This window comes from Chiloscyllium punctatum, chromosome 4, assembly GCF_047496795.1.
Source record: "Chiloscyllium punctatum isolate Juve2018m chromosome 4, sChiPun1.3, whole genome shotgun sequence".
NCBI classification, from domain to species: Eukaryota; Metazoa; Chordata; class Chondrichthyes; order Orectolobiformes; family Hemiscylliidae; genus Chiloscyllium; species Chiloscyllium punctatum.
This window is the reverse complement of record NC_092742.1, coordinates 75457853-75479168: the sequence shown is the minus strand read 5'-3', so window position 1 is coordinate 75479168 and position 21316 is coordinate 75457853. Positions and strand designations below refer to the sequence as shown.

At 38.3% G+C, this 21316-nt stretch overlaps 1 protein-coding gene across 1 annotated transcript in view; it reads right to left on the bottom strand.

Annotated features, from left to right (window-relative positions):
• The window catches only part of spred1 (sprouty related EVH1 domain containing 1), an 87829-nt gene that overhangs the window by 17568 nt on the left and 48945 nt on the right, over nucleotides 1-21316 (bottom strand). Inside the window, exons 3-4 of the mRNA XM_072569049.1 lie at nucleotides 15053-15221; nucleotides 7363-7412 (exon numbers count right to left, since the gene is read on the bottom strand). Of these exons, the coding sequence (XP_072425150.1) occupies nucleotides 7363-7412; nucleotides 15053-15221 (219 nt within the window). The remainder of the gene's footprint in view (nucleotides 1-7362; nucleotides 7413-15052; nucleotides 15222-21316) is intronic.

The window sequence follows — 21316 nt, the reverse complement described above, 5'->3', positions numbered from 1 at the left end:
TTTGACAGCTAAGGCACATCTCCGGTAACTTCCAATACAGTGACCACAATGGTATGATCTTCCAAAATTCCCCATATTCTGGAAGGTTCTCAGTGGATTGCAAGTCAGCAAGTATAACCTTGCTATTCAAGGGGGGGGGAGTAAGAAAACAAGGAACCATAAGTCAGTTAACCTGACATTACAAGACAAGAAAATGCGGCAATCTACTATGAAGAAAGTGATAACAGGACTCTTTGAAAATTAAGGTAAGAATAAGCATGGTCAATATGGTTTTGAGAAAGGTTAATCTGTTTTAACTGGCTTATATGTCTTTTCTTGAGGATATAAAAAAAGGTAGATAAAGGGAAAGCAGTAGATGTAGCACACACAAATTTTAATAAGTTAATCACGAAAGCAATACATGAATGCTTGTTACACAAGGTAGGTGTTAATGGGGTTAGAAAAGATAGAGGGTTGCTTGAAGGATGAAACACAGTCAGAATAATAGTATAATGCTGTTTGTCAGGGGACCATAATAAGATGACATAAGGATCAGTGCTGTGGCTTTAGCTATTTACAATCCATATTACTAACTTGATAAAAGGGCTGAGTATAATATATCCACATTTGCTGACAATACATAGATAGATGAGAAAATATAGTAAGAGAAGGATGCAGAATCTATAAAGGGATTTTGGACTGATTAAGTGATTGGATAAAATTGCAAAGGGAATATAATTGAAGAAATGTGTTTACTTTGGCAGGAAGGTTACAAGAATTAAATAATGAGAAATTAATAAATACTGGTGTTCAGAAGAATTTGCAGGTCATTCTACAAGAATTACAATGTTAATATAAAAGGTACTGCAAGAAATTGGGAAGACAGATAGCATGTCGGCTTTTTGTTGCAGATGGGCTTGAATGGAGGATTAAGAAAAGTTTAATGCAATTGTGTAGATCTTTGATGGGCTCACTTCTAGAGTATTGTGCGCAGTAAGCAAGAAAGAGCATACTTATCTTAGGTAGGGTTCAATGAAGATTCAGTGCATTGATTCCTCAGATTCACGAGTTGTCCTACGAGAAAAGATTAAGCAGTACAGGCCTAAACTCTCTCAACATTTTGAAGAATGAGGGATGATCTCACTGGAACAGAAGTTTGGGAGGATAGAATACAGAGTCTGTGTCCAACGGATGCAGAGTACAGAAAAACAGGTCATCAGCTCAGGTTAAAGGGATTTTAGGACTTTTAGTCCATTTAGGACTAAAATATGGAGAGATTTCTTCACTCAGAGAAATGTGAACTTTGGAAATTCTCTACCAAAGTTGTGACTAGATATTTTGGACTCTAATGGAATCAAGGGATATGCGAATATGGCAGGACACTGTAGATGAGATAGATTATGTAAGTCATGGCCTTACTGAATATGTAGGTTCAAGAGTCAGTTTTTGCTCCTGTTCCTTATGTTTCAAATCCCTTATGGCTAAGTACATGGATGAAAACATTACAAATTTTTACCCTATGGGAACTAAAATGGACATCAAATGCAAACTAGCTTAAACTTTAAGACTATTTCACTGGTCTTACATCTCTCCACATTTCAGCTGAAGTGGAGTCTCTTAATGATCTATTAATCTATTTATATCACTGCAGAAATGATGACTCAAGCTGAGTAATTTGAATACAGGGAATTTATTAAGCAAAAGATTGTGCCTGGCTAGGTTACAAAATTTCCAATGTAATGCCCTTAATGTAGAAAAAATGCCCAAAATCGTTTTGGTAAATTGAAGAAAATGGACAAGAGAAATGCTGCGATGGTGTGTTTTAAGGACAACTTAAAGGAATAAAAAGAGTTAGTGATTCGCCATAAGCCTTGTAGAAATGGAATAAAAAGAGATGGAGTATCTTTGATAAGCCTAGTGAGAGTCTTTCCCGGTCATGATAGTAGCACAGATGGAGTATAAATTTTTGACTCATCATTTTTAACAACCGGGACCTTTCATGGACTAAAATGGTTTGGAAAAAGGAAAATTTAAGATGGCCATCATGAGTACCTGATCCAGTTCAGCCAAGCTTGTGATTTACTTAAGTATATAATTCGGATATTTTAAGTCAGTTGTTGCTTGACATCCAGAAGCAAAGTAACTCTAGGCTGAGTTAACAGTCTGCCTTGACCTTTCAAGTTGCTGGTTGTAAAAAGGCCTATCCTTCATTTGTCACTAGGTCGAGCTCACCAGGGAGTTGGTATTGGGCACTGTTCTCTGGCTAGATGCAGCTCAGATAAACTGATTTTTAATACCTCTGATTATAAATTTACAAGTTTTGATAAATTCAATTATTCTCCTCTCCTGTCTTCCTTAATTTCTTGAGTGGTGCTTGTGTGCATGAATGGAGTAGTGAAGCAACTTCCCTGTGTTTTGAATATTCTATCAACGCACAATAATAAATCAGATACATTTGATTTAATCAAAAGGAATATATTACATAAAACCTTGCTGTTTCAGGCTTAAGAGGGGAAGAGCAATCATAATTGAGATTCGCCCACATTAAACTTTCATCCATGAAACACTGGTTAAACTTTACTTATAGAGTGAACTTATTAGAGGATTGGTAAAAATAAGTACAGTCCCAAGACTGCTGAAAGACAGGATCGAAATATAGTTGAGAAACAATGTGAATGGCAGCAAGATAGCTCTCATCATTCAGGAAGTAATAGGTGAGAGACCCAGAATTTGAACTTAGGTGGTATAAGTAGATAAATAGTGGGCAGCACGGTGGCACAGTGGTTAGCACTGCTGCCTCACAACGCCAGAAACCCAGATTCAATTCCTGTCTCAGGTGACTGACTGTGTGGAGTTTGCACATTCTCCCCGTGTCTGCGTGGGTTTCCTCCCACAGTCCAAAAATGTGCAGATTGGGGGAATTGGCCACACTAAATTGCCCGTAGTGTTAGGTGAAGGGGTAAATGTAGGGGAATGGGTCTGGGTTGGTTGCGCTTCAGCGGCTCGGTGTGGACTTGTTGGGCCGAAGGGCCGGTTTCCACACTGTAAGTAATCTGTAAAATAGCACTGTGAAATTAAGTGGTACAAAGTGGCAGCCATCCACTGGACTTGACAATGTGCATCCTAGGAATTTGAAAGAGGGAGCTGCAGAGATAGTGGATTTTACAGTATTAATTAACTTATAGAATAGCTCTCAAAGGTTGGCAGGTAACCTCGTTATTTAGGAACTGTACAAGTATGAAAATGGAAAATATCAGCCATATGATCTAACAGTAATGGCAGGCGAAATGTTCAAAACTATTAAGAATCTTGTGTTTGAAAGTGACATATTTAATTAGAGACGATGAGGAACTTTGAAAGGAAGGCATGCTTGACCAATCTTTTAAAGAGTTTTTTAAAGAATGCAACTAGTAAGATGGATAAGGCAATATGAGGTCATAGAATCATTAAATCATACTGCACAGAAGAAGCTCTTCAGACAAATCAGTCTGTACAGCCAATAAGACAATACTACCTACACTAATCCCCCTTTCCCACCTGGCCAGGCCGAGGAGCAGACTTATGAAGAGGTCTTGCGATCTGCCCACACCCCTCCGCATCCGATGTCCATAGTTCAAGAGTGTAGAACTGAAGTGCAACCAAAAGCAATGGGCCTTCTTTTTTCTTCCTGGTTCTACTTTTTGTTTTTCCTTAAAACTTAGTTTCTAATGAGTCTGTTCAGAGATGTTACTATATACCCCTAAAGCATTGGGACTTGAATCTGGGTCTCCCGTTTCAGGGGTAGGGACACCACTGCACCACAAGAGGGTCCCGGGCATTTAAATAGCTGAGGTTCTATCCATGTGTGGTCTCAGCTAGCAGCTGAACACAGTGATCAATTGGGACAGTTTAAAAATGTTCACCTATTCTTCCTAATCAACCTATTCAAAGATGTTATTACATACCCCTGGAGCAGGTGGGACTTGAACCATGGCACACCTAGTCCAGCGGTAGGTATACTACAAGTGCACCTACCAATTGTGCCAAAAAGGGTTCAGACGATGAGTTCCAGCTGGCAAGGCCTGTTACCAAAGAAACTCATACTCGATAAGCTTACCAGTAGATTAGTTAGTGATTTGCCATAGGCCTTGTAGAGGTTATTACACATGGGTTGAAGATTGGTTAAAAGATAAAAAAAGAAATAAATGTGATTTGGTTGGGTTGGAAAGCTGTAGTGAGTCTCAACTATTTCTTGTCCATGTTAATGACTTAGTGTAACATTTCAACATTTGCTGATAACAAAGTTAGGTGGCAAAGCAAGAGCCAAGAGGGATGCAAATAAGCTGCAGAGGGATACACAAAAGGTTGGGCAACTGGATAACAACATGACAGATGTGAAGCAATGTGATGAATTATGAAACTATCCAGTTTAGTAAGAAAAAACTTTCGAAAGCAGAGAACTTTTGGAATGCTGAGATTGAAAAATGCTTTGTCCTCATGCATGAATCATAAAGTTAGCATGCAGGCACTTCAAGCAATCAGAAAGGCAAATATTGTGACAGTTTTCATTACAAAGGAATTAGAATCTTCCTACAATGATACCGGGCATTGGTGGAGCTACACTTGGAGGGATGTGTGCAGTTCTGGTCTCTGTGCTTAGAGAAGGAATTTATTGAGCTTTTTTGAGGGGAATTAATGTTGAGCTCCTGGTAGGAGGAGGTTATTCTGTGAGGAGAAAATCATTAGCTCCATAGTCCTAAAGCTCTAAAGAATGCTGACAATCATAACATATAAAGCATCTTATGAATGACACTATATAATGCAAGTTCTTCCATTTTCTTTTCATTTTCGTAAGGTGCCATTTTCAGTGTTAAATTTACTTTTTAAAACAAACGGCTTCTCAGGAAACCTGTGCCAAATCCAATGATTGGTCCACAATCCACAACAGCAAAATACAAGGCCAGCTTGGAATTCACCCACAATAGAGATGAGTGCAAAGAGTTTCCTTTAGATCCTCGTTACCTGAGCTCAACCAAATCCTCAGTCTCATCATCAAAGCTGAAGGAAGGATGGAGAAGGAGTTGCAGGGGGAACTTATCACAATGACAACTTGGGAAGAGGTTGAAAATGCTCAGATGTATTTTTATAAAAGAAAAGTGAGATTTTCCAGGTTGCAGATTGAATTGTCCTTTGAAACAATTCCTATCCCTATTCTGCTGGAACTAGACCCTTTTCTTTCCTTAAGCATCTATAACGTCACCTAGCTTGACATCTCTCAGTACTTTCACATTGTGACTTCCCTCACTAATGCTAACCCTCACTCAAAAAGAAACTCCATCAATTCATTACTCACTGACATGCCACAAGCCCTTGTTCAATACTCTGAAAGTTAGCAAACCTTTCTGTCAAAGCAGCCATATAGCTAGGCATAAGACAAACCCCTCTTCTATTGTGTTATCAAGTTTTAGCACTTTTAGTACCTTTGCCATTATTATAAAATGACAGACAGCAGGTTACTTTCTTTGTATTTTAGACAATTAAAAAAACTGTTCTAATCTTTCTGATCATGATGATGCTCACTGGGTTATGGAACTGGTTAAAAACAAGAAAGAAATTAAGCATTTAATAAGTTACACGGTTAAAATATTGCATACCATTTTAAAATGTTTCTTCCCCTTCTTAAGGCAATAATTTTAAGGTAGATGATATACCCTCAGAAGTAGAGATTACCTTTGTCTGCAGAGCAATCCATTGAAATGAGTATCCTGCCTGCCTAAAGCAAAACCACTTCAGACTGTGTTATTAAATCATAGGTCTTTCAAATTTTTGGTGCAGTACTGGACAACCTCACATTGACAAAGGAGTCAGACAAAACATTGCCTAGGGCAAAAGAACAAAGTTGACAGTTTTAGACTGATATTTTGCCCAATGTATTACTCATCTTTCCTGTGCCTACAGTCAGAAATCTTAGAAGTTCCATTTTAGTTTCAGCCCATCACAAAAGATTGCTGGCAGTCAGCTGTGCCAAAACACCTGCCCACAAAGCTTATTTGTGGTTGCATTATGAAGTGGAAATCTCAATTACCTTCTCGAATAAACCTAAGAACTCTGTGCATCATTTCTTTTAAAATCTCAAGGGAGAACAAAGTAAGTAACACTAATCATCATCGAGGTTGGTTATTTAATACACATCATTTGCTAAGTTTTCAAAGAATTTTGTAAAATGAAAATAATGCGAACTGTCAGAAAAGTTATGGATGAATCAATAGTATCACACAGTTTAAAAGCTACCTGTTATCCATTGACGTACCATAGGCAGCTTTGTCTACCAATATCTACAGACTCCTGCCAACCATAGATTATTTTTTCAACTCCAATTCAGCTTATTATTTTGCTTTCTTGCTGCACCTAATATAATGTTATGTTTTCTTGTCAATTTTTTCTATTCCTGAGTGGAGCAACTCTTGCTGGGATTCAATTCTATAGGCATTCACTGGATACCTTGCTGGATAGCACAGGTTTCCAGGATTTCACAACTTTCACTTGACTCTTCAATTGATATCATAATTCTATCAGAACATATGAAGATCTACTTTGACAAGTCTATCCTTTTCAGTATGAAATGTCAAGATTTTAGTGATATCCTTCCCTTTAATCTACACTAAATATGCCAAGAACATATTATGTGACTTATAAAATTGGTTTAATTTTTTTTAACTGAACATATTCAGTCGGCTTTAAACCTTTCAAAGCTTCTAAAAATACATTTTACTCGCACTTTATGAAGTAGGTTTACACAAAATCACATACACTTAAACAAAAACCTGATGTTTGCAGTAATTAGCTCCAATAAACCATTTATGGATAGAAATTGCAAGCCTTTGCAAGGTTGCAGATCAAGGTTTCGAAGCCAAAGATACGGTAACATAACATATGCAGAAACTAGCAGTCAAGTCTTCCAATTTATCATAATTTTACTTTTACAGCATTTGTGCTTCTGAAATCCTATATTTCTACACAGCATTAGTCTCATGTACATATCCATTATTCCTTCAGTACATCTATTCAAAGGACTGACGTTTCCTCCTACACAATGCCAGTGGTAGATTTTTAAAGAAGGAAAATTACTGCGAGGCATTTAAAACCTTTACTTGAATGGCATTAAAAAGTTTTAATAAACCTTAATGCTGGAGGAAAATGCGCACTCAAACTACTTGGTCATTATTTAATGTTGAAATATTCATTCTCAATCCACCAAATGAATGGGTTTCTTCTGAAGTTGCACCACAAAATGTTAGCTTCTCACTGTCAACACAGAACATATCTGGCAAGTACCTGCTCTGGAATACTTTGACAGAGATGACCTAAACCAAATCATTTTACACACTCCTTTGTGCTACTTACTTGAAAACCATCATCAGGAACTGCTGCTTCATTGAAAGTTTCTTGGCAACCTGCAGACAAATAAAACATTGATACTATCAGACTCCAACTTATTTCACCACACCTGTCGTCATTCTTTGAAATTTATAATAATAGTTTTCAATTAGATCCACTCAACCGTGTTTTAAAAAATATTGTCTGGTGGGGTATGTCAGCTAATAGAACAGACAATGATGGTGGATAAAATCCACAGCAACCACTATGTAAAAGGCTGCTGGTACTTACGTTTCTGGAACTTCGTTTACTGACACTTAAGCGCAGATGGAGTTTTACAACAATCGGTTAACAGTTTCATGGTCACTCGCTGACACTAGCTTTCAATTCCAGATTTTCTTAACCAAATTGACATTCCAGCAGCTGCTTGGTGGGATTTTGAATGCATCCCCAGGACCTAAGACTGGGCCTCCTAGTCCAGTAAGATGACCACTAGACTACCATTCACAATTCACAATTGCTACAAGAAGGCAGGATTGATAAAATCTGTGAAGAAAATATTCATGACCCAAGTCAGAAGAAAGATTTCGTGCAGTCTAACAAAAAGCTAATGGAGATTTCGAAATAAAAAACACATAAGAGTTAAAAGGTTACTCCAGTTTAGACTAGATTCCCTACAGTGTGGAAACAGGCCCTTCGGCCCAACAAGTTCACACCGACCCTCCAAAGAGTAACTTACCCAGACCCATTTCCCTCTGACTAATGCACCTAACACCATGGACAATTTAGCATGGCCAATTCATCTGACCTTCTCATCTTTGGATTGTGTGAGGAAACCAGAGCACCTGGAGGAAACCCAAGCAGAAATGGGGAGAATGTGCAAACTCCACACAGGCTGTCGCCCAAGGCCGGAATCGAACCTGGGACCCTGGTGCTGTGAGCGAGCAGTGCTAACCAGTTGGGAAGACATAGTAGCAATGTTGGAGGAATTTGACAAAGCCTTATTTCTCTATTTTCAATTAAGTTGCACATCAGACCAGAAGTAAAATCATACAGGATGCAGAAGCATTCCAAGAAGTTCAAAGTTTTGCACTACACATCTTGCCTTTTGTGTAAAACATGCTTGAGATTCTCCTTTTTGGGATCTTGCATTGGGTATTATAATGTTATTAAGATAAGGAGACTGAAACCTGTTCGCAACATTACGTCAACGAAATGAGCTAATACTTCCATACTTTCCAGGAAACTTCAGTTTCCTTCAACATGCAGAATGGTGACAGTGAAGGAAGTTTGATTTTCTAATTAAACAACAACTTTTAATAGTTAATTCACATGCAGAAACCTCTCAGCTTTGAGCAGTCATGTTGTGAAGAAATTTGATACTGAACTAGAGTGGGTCAGGGACAAAGAGAATACAATAAGAATCATAAAATCCTTACAGTGTGGAAACAGGCCCTTTCGCCCAGCAAGTCTACACCGACCCTCCGAAGAGTATCCTACCCAGACCCATTCCCCTTTTACTCTACATTTACCCCTGACTAATACCCCAAATTTACATATCCCTGAGCACTATAGGCAATTTAGCATGGCCAGTTCACCTAACCTGCACATCTTTGGACTGTGGCAAGAAACCGGAGCGCTTGAAGAAACCCACATAGATATGGGGAGAATGTACAAACTGCACATACAGTCGCCTGAGGCTAGAATCGAACCCAGAATGAACTGGTGATGTTTCATCAGTTTGGCTCATCTGATTATTTGCTTTGTCTTTGATTTAATGGCAACATAAAGTAGTACTTAATGCTCATGCCTAGTTGCTCCAAGGTAATTAATAGTCAACTGCAAAGACAGAGGCTGATGTCACACATAAGGGTGACTGGCCTCTCACTGATAATATTAGTAGCCTGTTTTGATTTTTACAATAACACACCTTATATCTGATGCTTGCTTATAAAGTACAGATTCATTAAATTCTGTTTCACAACTTAATATGTGATATGTAGATATGATCCTTGGTTTTCTTGTGAATATAGTTTTTAATGGGTTATGTTAAAGTTCTGTACTTCAGTTTTGGATGAAACAAAGAGACAATAAATCACATCAACACAGTCCATCAAATGAACTGGTGTGATGTGACACCTTTAAATTTTTTTAAAAATCTGCATGACTCTTCTGTGAGTTTTCTTTTCAGTTGTAACGTGATATTCACTTTTTAGTGAAAACAAAAGTTTAGAAATCTGCATTCAAAGTTAACTAAATGCTCAGAAAATACACATTTCATCTGGATCAAGAATCTCAATGTCCTTTTTTTTAACAATTTGGCTATTCAGCCAACTTCATCTGGGATGGTTTTTATAAATTCAAAGAGTCTAGGAAAATATAAGGAAACCTGATTTCATACAATTACTTGCTATCCAGTGACATATAATGGAAGAACCATCTGCACGAGACAGAACTGAACTAAACAGTCCAGTAAAACAGTGCTTGTCAGCAAGCTAAATTTATATATGGAGAACTGCCACGTCAATAAAGATGCCAAAAAGGAGGATAAGAACAGAAATTTGGATTACTAGTAGTTTGGATGTACTGGCCATAACTCACATTAATAACAAGCAGAAAATGTTTGACAATTAGTCTTGTAATGAAAAAGATTCCTACAAACTTTCTTTACCCCAAATAATTCTGAAACTAAGTAAAAGGCACTTGTTAAGGGGCAGGGAACCATAATATAAACATCCATCCACAGACCAACATCTATGAATTTTAAAACCCTAAATATGTTGTTTTCCATTTTGACATCTAACATTCACATACCAAGAAAAAGCACGAATAATGTTTAACTCTTTATTTCAAACACATTGCAAGAATATTTAACATTTCCCCATCACCCACTAAAATAGGTTAACTTTGTTACTTTCAAAATGATGTAGCAGTAATACTACCAGAGTAATAATCCAGACAATAAAAAAACTAATGCTCTGTCAATCTGGAATTCAAATTAGTAGTTGATGAAATTCAAATTAATGAAATATGGAATTGAAAGCTAGTCTCAGAACCGGTGACCATGACAACTATCATCTCTGGTTGTAAAAACTAATTTGGTTCCTTCAGGGCAGGAAATCTGTCTTCCCTACCTGGTTTGACCTACAGTGATGTGGTCAACTCTTAACTGCCCACGACAATGGTTAACTAAACCACCCAGATCAAGGGCAATCAAAAAATGGTCAAAAGATGCTGACTTTTTCAGAAGTGCTAACAGTTCATAATTCATTTGTTTTATTTTCATCATTGGGGAAGGAATAGTTCAACATAAACAAAACTTCCTACTAGCAGAGCAAAGGAACCAATTAGAAGGCAGATTATTGAGCGGAATAAAAATGTTTTTCATTTGTTATTATTAATTATTCTGTTCATTTAATATTCTGCGACATTGCCTTTAACCCATCATTTATGTTAAGGGAAACAAATTATTAGTTCTCCTGCGATCTGCTGAGCAGCTAGCCATTCTCTACATCAATTATTACTTGCAAGGGTACTTTTCACACCAATATGGAGTGTATCACATGACAGCATTTTCACTGGGAAATAATTTACATCTGAAACTAAGCAAGCAGAAACACACAAAATGTCAACACTCACATGACAAAACAAGTTAAAAAGACACGCAGGATGCCTCTGCAACACAGCTGTAAATGGTTGAAAGCCTACGGCAAAAGATTCAGCTTTTATGATCTTAAATATGTTAGGTTCCCCTTTGAAAGTGAACATACATATTTGAAAAAGCACAGCTACTGAAATGGCAGCTGAATACCAAATGTGACCAATGTTGCATTTATAAAAATTGCCAATACTGTTGTTGGAAAACAAAAAGATTAACTTTTATTTTAGAAAGGAGCGACATATATATCTGACAAGAAGTCCTTCTGTGTGGTTCCACTCTGACCAGACACTTCTTCTTCTGTTTGACATGGGTTATATACGTTACATGGGAAGATAACCCACACTGACAGCTAATCCTTATTAGTAAGTTAAAAGTATGGCTAAGAGCAGTAGAAATTATCCTAATGCTTTCTCATTTGAAGTTCCTCTTCAGATTTTAATTTTAAAAAGGCACTAGTAACTTTCCAGTTTGGTCAAGATTAAGCTGGCCTGTTGAATACCAATTGTAATCATTCCTTCTCCAACCTTCTCGGGGAAATTAGGGATGAGCAACAAATGCCTGCTTTGCTGACAATGCTCAGACCCTATGAAAGAAAATAGAAAAGTCGTAATACTTCAGCTTTCAACTCTTTCCCTCCCAGCCACCCTTTCAACAAACTATCATCTTTCTCCTACTGATTTCCAGCTCAGGTTGTGGGTTAGGTTGTAAGTTTGATCGCTGAGTTGATAGATTTTTTTTCCTCAGACATTTCGTCATCATGCTGGGTAACATCATCAATGAGCCTCCGATGAAGCGCTGGTGTTCTGTCCCGTTCGCTATTTATGTGTCTTGATCTGTTATAGTGGGTGATATCACTTCTGGTTCTTTTTCCGAGAGGTTGGTAAATGGCTCCAAATCAATACGTTTGTTAATGGAGTTCCAGTTTGAATGCCAGGCCTCTAGGAATTGCTGTGCATGTCTTTGTTTAGCCTGGAGAAAGTGAGGACTGCAGATGCTGGAGATCAGAGCTGAAAATGTGTTGCTGGAAAAGCGCAGCAGGTCAGGCAGCATCCAAGGAGCAGGAGAATCGACATTTCGGGCATAAGCCCTTCTTCAGGAATGAGGAAAGTGTGTCCAGCAGGCTAAGATAAAAGGTAGGGAGGAGGGGCGTTGGAAATGCGATAGGTGGAAGGAGGTCAAAGTGAGGGTGATAGGTCGGAGTGTGGTGGGGGCGGAGAGGTCAGGAAGAAGATTGCAGGATAGGAAGGCGGTGCTGAGTTCGAGGGATTTAACTGAGACAAGGTGGGTGGGAGGGGAAATGAGGAAACTGGAGAAATCTGAGTTCATCCCTTGTGGTTGGAGGGTTCCTAGGTGGAAGATGAGGCGCTCTTCCTCCAACTGTTGTGTTGCTATGGTCTGGCGATGGAGGAGTCCAAGGACCTGCATGTCCTTGGTGGAGTGGGAGGGGGTTGAAGTGTTGAGCTATGGGGTGGTTGGGTTGGTTGGTCCGGGTGTCCCAGAGGTGTTCTCTGAAACGTTCTGCAAGTAGGCGGCCTGTCTCCCCCCTTCCTTCCCTCCAAAGCCCCAAGGGATACTTCCACATCCGCCACAAATCCACCTGCACCTCCAGACACATCATCTATTGCATCCGCTGCACCCGATGTGGCGTCCTCTATATTGGGGAGACAGGCCGCCTACTTGCGGAACGTTTCAGAGAACAATCTTCTTCCTGACCTCTCCGCCCCCACCCCACTCCAGCCTATCACCCTCACCTTGACCTCCTTCCACCTATCGCATTTCCAACGCCCCTCCCCCAAGTCCCTCCTCCCTACCTTTTATCTTAGCCTGCTGGACACACTTTCCTCATTCCTGAAGAAGTGGGGGGAGTGTGGAGGGGGAAGGCAGCAGGATTAGGATGTTGATGATCAGCCATGATGATTTTGAACGATGGAACAAACTCAAGGGATGAAATGGTCTACTCCTGCTCGTACCTTCTGTTTATATCTTTCACACCATAATCACAGCTCTCTAACAACAGTGTATAATTCTCAGGTTTCCAAATCTTAGCTCAATAGTCATTAAAATCTAGGCTATAAGTAGTCCTGAAATACTTAGTTTTACCAGAAATAAAGCATACCCATGTACAAATTACTTTGAGAGAATATAACTTCACTTTGATTGAAATAACACAAATTTAACATATGCAGTCTCTAATGGAGAAAATGTTCAAAAAACACTGAGAATACGGAAATGGATCTGTTTTATCCATATCTTCTTCTCTCACATTATACAGCTACTGGGTCATGTTCTTCTGTGATGTTTAACCATTTATTTTACTTTCTCCCCAGCTGTTGTACTTTGTCATATTTTCACTTTATTTAGGCTTCTGTTTCATTGACTGTTTTCTAAATGATCTCTCTTCCTGCTCGTCACCTATTCCCAATTGTTCAACATCTTACTTTTAACCCCTTCTGCCTATAACGTTTTGCTACTCTCCAACAACAAAAATGCTTCCATATGTGGCGCTTAGGCGGTTGGCACAGGATTCCCATTTCCTGGCTTGTCTTAGCGTCTCTCGCCCGTAGGTGTTCAAAGTTTGGGAGAAGATTTGTAGCTTGGGTGCTCGTTGTTGTGGTTCTGTTCGCCGAGCTGGGAATTTGTGTTGCAAACGTTTTGTCCCCTGTCTAGGTGACATCCTCAGTGCGTGGGAGCCTCCTGTGAAGCCCTTCCACCATAGGCTTCACAGGAGGCTCCCAAGCACTGAGGATGTCACCTCGACAGGGGACGAAACGTTTGCAACACAAATTCCCAGCTCGGCGAACAGAACCACAACAAAAATGCTTCCATTTATATAGCCATTAATCTAGCATTCCAGTGTTAAAGGAAGGCAATCAGAAATATGTTCTTCCATTTGCCTTGTGTTTTTATTTTTCAAAGCTTTTAAAACTTTACTGAAATTAACATAGTAAGCATGTTCCAACTTCTGACAATATTTACACAGATAATCTTTTTTTGCAGGGTATATAGAGGGGATTATATGGTATCTCTTTAAGTCAGGGGAAAGGACGAAAAAAATAGCAAGTGTAAACATAGGCAACAAGGAATTCCATTGCATTCAGAACAGAAGCACTCTTAACTTTACATCATTCATTATTATTTTCGTCCAGCTGGCATACCTTCTCCCAATGGCTTGAGCAACTACAAAACTGGCTCTTGCCGCATTGCTGGCCTGCACAAAGTGCTCAGTCTGTCAACTACCAGAGACCTTGGCTTTCATTGCCTGCAAAAGTGTTTTGCCAGTTGCCTTAAGATTTTGTTTCCCTTTTAGGGTGTGTTCATCAAAATGCGCTTGTAATATTATTTGCTGTTAACTCTGATCTCACAAACTTGCATATGTTTTTTTTTGCATTAGATTCCGGTCAATTTAACACCATTTTACTTAACTTTTCATTTGTCTTAATTCGTTAGGTACAAAGAATCATTGCATCCATCCCAATGGAACATCCCTCTGATTCAAGGTGATGGCCACCACTACTTAAATGAAAAACCTCACTCACCAGGGTCATCAACAGACATTCGTCTTGCATGCTCAGTCCAAATACGCGCTCTCGATTTCTGAATCTAACTTTGCAGGTATTGACCAAATCATATGCAGTGTTAGATTACTGCAACACAAATAGAACAAAATGCTGTCTCTTGCATTTGCCTTTACCTTTTATCTATAACAGTCAGTAACTGCTGTGGTTACTTTCCAGACAGAAATTTTGCCATGCAGAGACATATTATCCACAGGATTCTCAAAGTCGAACATGAATACCAACCCAAATGGGTGTTGCTTTTTAATTTGATAAAGTGAGAGATTTAGAAAGCAGAAGCCTTCATATTCATTCCCTCTGTTCTCCAAATATTAGGGATGCCTTAACTACTGAGTGAAAGGTTCAAATTATATTATAGCCCAACTTTGCTATTTCCAGAAATTTTGTTTTGCTCAAAAATATTTTACAAGCGAATTTTACAAGCGAATCATGGTAGTGAATTGCTGAAACTGTCACTATTTACAAATATGAGTGTCTGTACCTTCTGAGATAGCTTCAGTAGCTCTGCGAATGCCACGGTCAAATGCTCTAGCATCAGCAGGACTCTGAAAGGTAAGTCCAAACTTTTTATCATCTATCTTCCAGTGGTGAAAAATAGGCGTAACCTTGTTGTAAACTAGATCCTTCTTCAGAGCACATTCCAAAACCACCTGCACATTAAAACAGCAAAAAGGATACATTTTAAAATTGTTTTATATACATTTGCTAACCATGTTTATAACCAAGAAATCAAACACTGTCAGTGTCTCTGTTTAAATTTTCTAATCCCAAGACATTCAGAAGTAGAATTTAAATAGTTGAAATAAAATAAATGCTCCAGATTGTGTTAAAGTGAATATCCAATTTAAAAGCATTTTTAAAGATTCCATAATTAAAAATATCAATTAATAGTCTGGACTAGTAATAACTTTTAAAAAGATCAGTCTCATCAAGCATTCACTTTTTTTAAACAACTACCATGAATATTAAAGTATCTAGTGCTGCTACTGACTCCAGTACTTACTGAGATTCACCAAAAATGGTCTTTTCTTTAAAAGGTCAGGCAGTACAACACATGTTAGAGTTAATGTACATGTACCCAAACTGGTTCGTCATCAATGGCTATTCCTCCAACTTAAGTTCAGATATGGCTGGAATGTTTCTTTAAGATTGTGCAATATTCAGCACCTTTCATAATTCCTCAGACACCAAAGCAGTCCTTCTCCAAATGGAGAATGACCCATACAACATCCGGGGTGATCCACAGTAAGTAAGTAAAATTCAAGTCACTCAGCTTGTCTATCTGCAACATAGAGATTTTAACCATTTTGTCTTGACATTCAATGGCACTACAATTGCTGAGATGGGAGTTAACTTGGAACTGAACTTCGATCAACCTTGTAAACACTGTGGCTGCAAGAGCAGGTCAGAGGCTAGGAATTCTGTATAACTCACCTCCTAATTTAACAGGCCAGTCCACCATTAACAGGACACAAGTCAAAACTGAAATGGAATATCCTCTACTTACCTGGTTTCATGTGTTCCAACAATATTCAAGAAGCTCAATGCCATTTGGAACAAAGCAACCTACTTGAGTGGCACTCCAACTACCTTAAACATTTAGTTTCTCCACCATTGGTGCATGTATTTCGCACTGAGAAATTACATGATAAGAATGCTCCATGAGTCCTTAGATAGCACTTTCCAAACCCATGGCCTCTACCATCTGGAAGCAGTAAGGCAGCAGATGCATGGGTACACCACCACCTGCAAGTTCCCTCCTGACTTCAAACGATATTGAAATCCTTTAACTGTCACTGGGTCAAAATCCTGAAACCTTCCTTCTTAATAGCATTGTAGATCTACCTACACTCCAGTGACTTTGGCAGTTCAAGAAGGCAGATTATTTCTACATTCTCAAGGGCAACTGGGGATGGCAATAACACTCACATCCTGTAAACAAATTAAAAATCACCATCTCCTCTTCATCTTAGAACAGTGACTTGATCATGACAAAGTTAAAAATCACACAACACCAGGTTATAGTCCAACAGGTTTATTTGGAAGCACTGGCTTTCGGAGCACTGCTCCTTCATCAGGTGGCTATGGATGAAGGAGCAGCGCTCCAAAAGCTAGTGCTTCCAAATAAACATGTTGGACTATAACGTGGCATTGTGAGATTTTTAACTTTGTCCTCCCCAGTCCAACACTAGCACCTCCAAATTTTGATCACCTGCCTATTCTGTTTCAAATAGCTAGGAAGATATTACCTATCCTTGACCCCATTTGACCCAATTCATTTGCTGCTTTTAAAAACTGCACTTTTGGGGCAAATTGCTTGTCTTGTTTCAGAGAATCGTGGTTGCATAAAAATGGAATAGGAGAAAATATCTCAATGGACACACTCTCCAAGTTTCTATTTTCTACCCTGATAGTTCCATTATATCATTTCAGTTTAAATTTCTTAAATTTGACCCTTAATCAATCAATTTTACACAAGACTGTGTTTCTGTTCTTTTTGACATGCTTTCCAATTCAAATGGTGACCCCCCCCAACTCCACACAGTATTCTAAATCACAATACATTGCAGGCCATATGATTATTCTAGACTGCTCTAAGACAAGGCTATAATTATGTTTTACAAAGGTTTCAAAATCCCAAAGCAAAACTACTTTCTTTTGTCTTTGAGGGGACAAAATAAACATCACAAGTCAACACTGAAGCCTCGCTTATATAACAAAAACATATCTATGTCATAAAGAGAGAAAGCATACCTAAAACATTGACTGTGATATACCTTGAAGTATAAGTTAGTGATGAAAGTCCAATATTAATTTTATATTTTGGTAAAAAGGTTTCCAATTTTTTTAGAATGATTATTTGCAAAATTCATAATGAATAGAAGATGAATAGCCTAAGAAATAATTGTGACCTAGAGAACTGGGCTTTTTAAAAAAAATTACAATCCAGAGTGTTACACAAAATTTAAGATTAACAATATCTTCCAATGATATTCTAACTGGATTAATCATATCAATAAGCTATACAATTGTAGGTAATTGATATCTACAGATATTAAAGAGAATCTTTTCTGGTCCAAATATTTTCAATTGTGTAAAATCATCATTGGCAAGGAGGAGGAGCTAACTGGGTTATTTTATGGACCTCCTGTCCTTAACAGATGCGTTTTTTCACACTTTTCATACTCATTTGCTTTCTTTTCTCTTTCAAAATAAACAGACATTTGTTCTCCCAAATCCACTATTCGTTAAGTTCAATTTTTAAATGGCCTGAAACTGTTATGAGCTTGCTCCCTATTAGGTATTCTACCTAATGCAACAATACAATAATACAATGCAAAACAGCCCACTAAGTATACACTGATTCCCAATCTTTATTTAGATTTGCTACTTATTGCCCAGTATCTATCCCTCTGTTCACCTCCCCTTCATGTGGCTATCAAGTTACTCCTTAAACATTGGTAATGTGCCTACTTCCACCATCTCCACTGGCAGTGAATTCCAGGCACCCACCACCCTTTGTATGAGAAGCTTCCCTGTACTGCTCCCTTAAACTGTCCCCCTCTCATCTTTAACATGTGCCCTCTCGTAAGTGACCTTTTTGCACCCTGGGAAAAAACCTCCGACTATTCACCCTATCTATGCCTCTCATAATTTTGTTGACCTCTAACAGGTTGCCCCTCAGCCTCCATCTTTCCAGTGAAAATAATCCAAGTTTATCCAATCTCTCCTCATAACTAAAACTCTCCAGACCAGGCAACATCCTAGTAAACTTTCTCTGCACCGTATCCAAAGCATCCACATCTTTCTGGTAGCGTGGTGACCAGAACTACACACAATATTCTGAAAGTGGCCCAACTAAAGATTTGTACAGCTGTACCACAACTTGCCAACTTTTATGTTTGATACCACATGCAATGAAAACAAACATGCGGTATGTCTTCTTGACCACCTTATCCACCTGTGATGTCATCTTCAGGGACCTGTGAACCTGTATGCTCAGATCCCTCTGGATGTCGATGCTCCTAAGGGTTCTGCTATTTATTGTAAAATTTGCACCTGTATTTGATATTCCAAAATGCACCACTTTACATTTGTCTGGATTAAACTCCATCTGTTATTTCTCTGCCAAAATCTGCAATCTATCTATATCCCGTTGTATCCTTTGACAATCCACCTCACTATCTGCAACTCCACCAATTTTGGTGTCATCCACAAACGTACTAATCAGACTGTCAACATTTTCCTTCTCATCAAAAAAAAGTCCTGAAATGTAGGCGATAACAGCATCACTTCACCCATAGTGAGTTTCAATGTTTTTGTTTGCTTAAAACTGACTAGGGAGACACGTGATCTGTTACTCCATTTTGCGAGTGTTACTGCAATGGTCATATGGTGTGACATTCCATAGAGAGGATGAGCTAGCTTGTGTTCAGACAATTGCTGGAAACAGCAGTCAAATGGCCTATTCTGTGTTCAATAGCTGCCATTTTAAGTTCAGCAAGAGCCAATTTTAAAATTTAAATATGATACATGTCCAAAAATAATTGGAATCTCTCAATGAAGATTAAAATTTAAGAAATTATTGAATAAAAAAAAAACAAATTTCAAGATAAACTGCTGCTCTATTTATTTGTTGAAGTTCTAAATATTTTATTGCAACATATTTCTTTTCAGCATACTTCTGTTGTTGAGAACTTCATATACTAACCACAACTCTTGAACCATGATCATTTATAAAAGAATCACTTTGCACTAAAAAGTCTGACGATCAGACAAAGCTTAGCTAAACCAGAATACATAAAACAGAAGCTTCTTTCAATAACTCTACAAATTTGAAGCTTGACAAAGACAAGCATCATTACATCTAAACATCCATTTCTGTCTGGCGATTTACCCAAGTCACATGCTTTATGGATGTTACAATTAGCTCATTCAGATCATATGAACTTTGACAGTGACAAATATACACCCATTAGCAACTGGACACGAAGACTGACCAAGATCAAAAGAATCTTTTGATGGTTGGAACAGTAGCCACTGTATGAATTTTACTTTAAACTGACATGCAAAATTTACACATTATAGACAGTTTCAAAATCTTATTGTCATGCACTGAAGAACCCATATCTTTGAAGAACTCGTGTCATTGAAAAGCCTTGGGGTGAATCATAACCGTTGATATAGGTAGACCTCACGTTAACAAGTACCAGCACAGGGATATTCTCCAAAGCAAAATCAGCAAGAAAATCTTTGCAAAATACTAACAAAAGAAAACTAAAACAGAAAGAGAAGAGCAAGATTGTAAGACTAACAGGAAAGCATTTTTAAAAATTCTGAAGCCAATAACGAAAGCATTCAAGCATTTGTCATTACACCAGGAAATTACTTGACTAATGCACAGTGTTAAGGAATTTTACCCATCGTGTGCTGGCCAGTATTTATCCTCCAACCAACAGATTATCTGATTATTCTGCAGCCAATTCTCAGTAATCCTGACTCTCTCTGCTTCCTTGCAACCATAACAATGAACATTTTAAATTGCAGGCAACTTAGACTGAGAGTCAAGATAGGTGTACTTGGTTATTTAAGACATGGTGTTGTATTTTGCAGTCAGAGGTGAACAAACACAAGCTCGCTGCACTTGTACATCTATTGACTTTCCATAGGCTTCATCATTACAAGCTAATGTCAGACAACCATGGAAAAAGTATTTAATCTTGTGTGAACACTGCAAGCAATTGCACAGCTATTTCTTCTTCTCATTTACCATACCGTGATCTGTTCCATGCAACGAGGTGTGCATGGAACAGATAAGGTGTGCTTCCATTTTTCCATCGTTAGTTTATAATGGAACAGGTTGCTCATCTGTCACCAGAGGTGCCACTCAGCATCAAGCATGGCTGACCAGGAGGCACTCTTAGTTTTACCTTCTGCTGCAGGTATATTGGAAGGATTTATAAGTTGATAATCAACTCCGTGACCATGTTTGAATTTACCTTCCATGGCCAACAAGTCTTAAGTTGAGACTCAAAACAAGAACTTTTAGTTCAGAGGCAGAGATGATAACCATTGCACCTCACGACTTACAGCACAGCTGTATAACCAATCAAAATGAAGAATCAAGTCTGAACTAGGAACTGTGTTGGAATAAAAAGATTTATTATAACATCATGTAAAAAAGCAAGAGACAGGAACTGAATGATTCGATTGACAGAGATATTTAAAGTTATTTCTTAAAACTTCCAACAATATCCCCTAAAGGAGATAAACAGATCAATTAATGTTAGTACTTAGCTTTGAACCATATCCGAAGGAACATTGTTTTGTTCCTTGAAGTGTTTAAAAGGCCCAAGATTGCCAACAATTTTGTGGTAGACAAATGTTAATGATACCAATCCTCAGTTCATTAGTTGACAGCCATAAATCATTGTGTATCAGCTTTGCAAGTATTTGCATTCAGTCAGCAACTAATTTTTGTTTAAATTACATTTTGACTTCACACCTTTTCCCACCCTTTACTGATGGGGAACCTCATGTATCATTTGCTCCTTTTAGTCTTAAAGATTAGAGACTTGGATCAATTAAACACCTGATTTAGACTTTGTATTGAATTAGTTTAGAAAAAGATCACTGAGGTAGATATCAGCAGGGATATCACCAAGGGCTTTTCGAGCAAGACCAAGAACCAAATGTGAACCCTGAGCACCCACAAGTCAGGAGCCAAACTGGTTGAGCTGTTCAT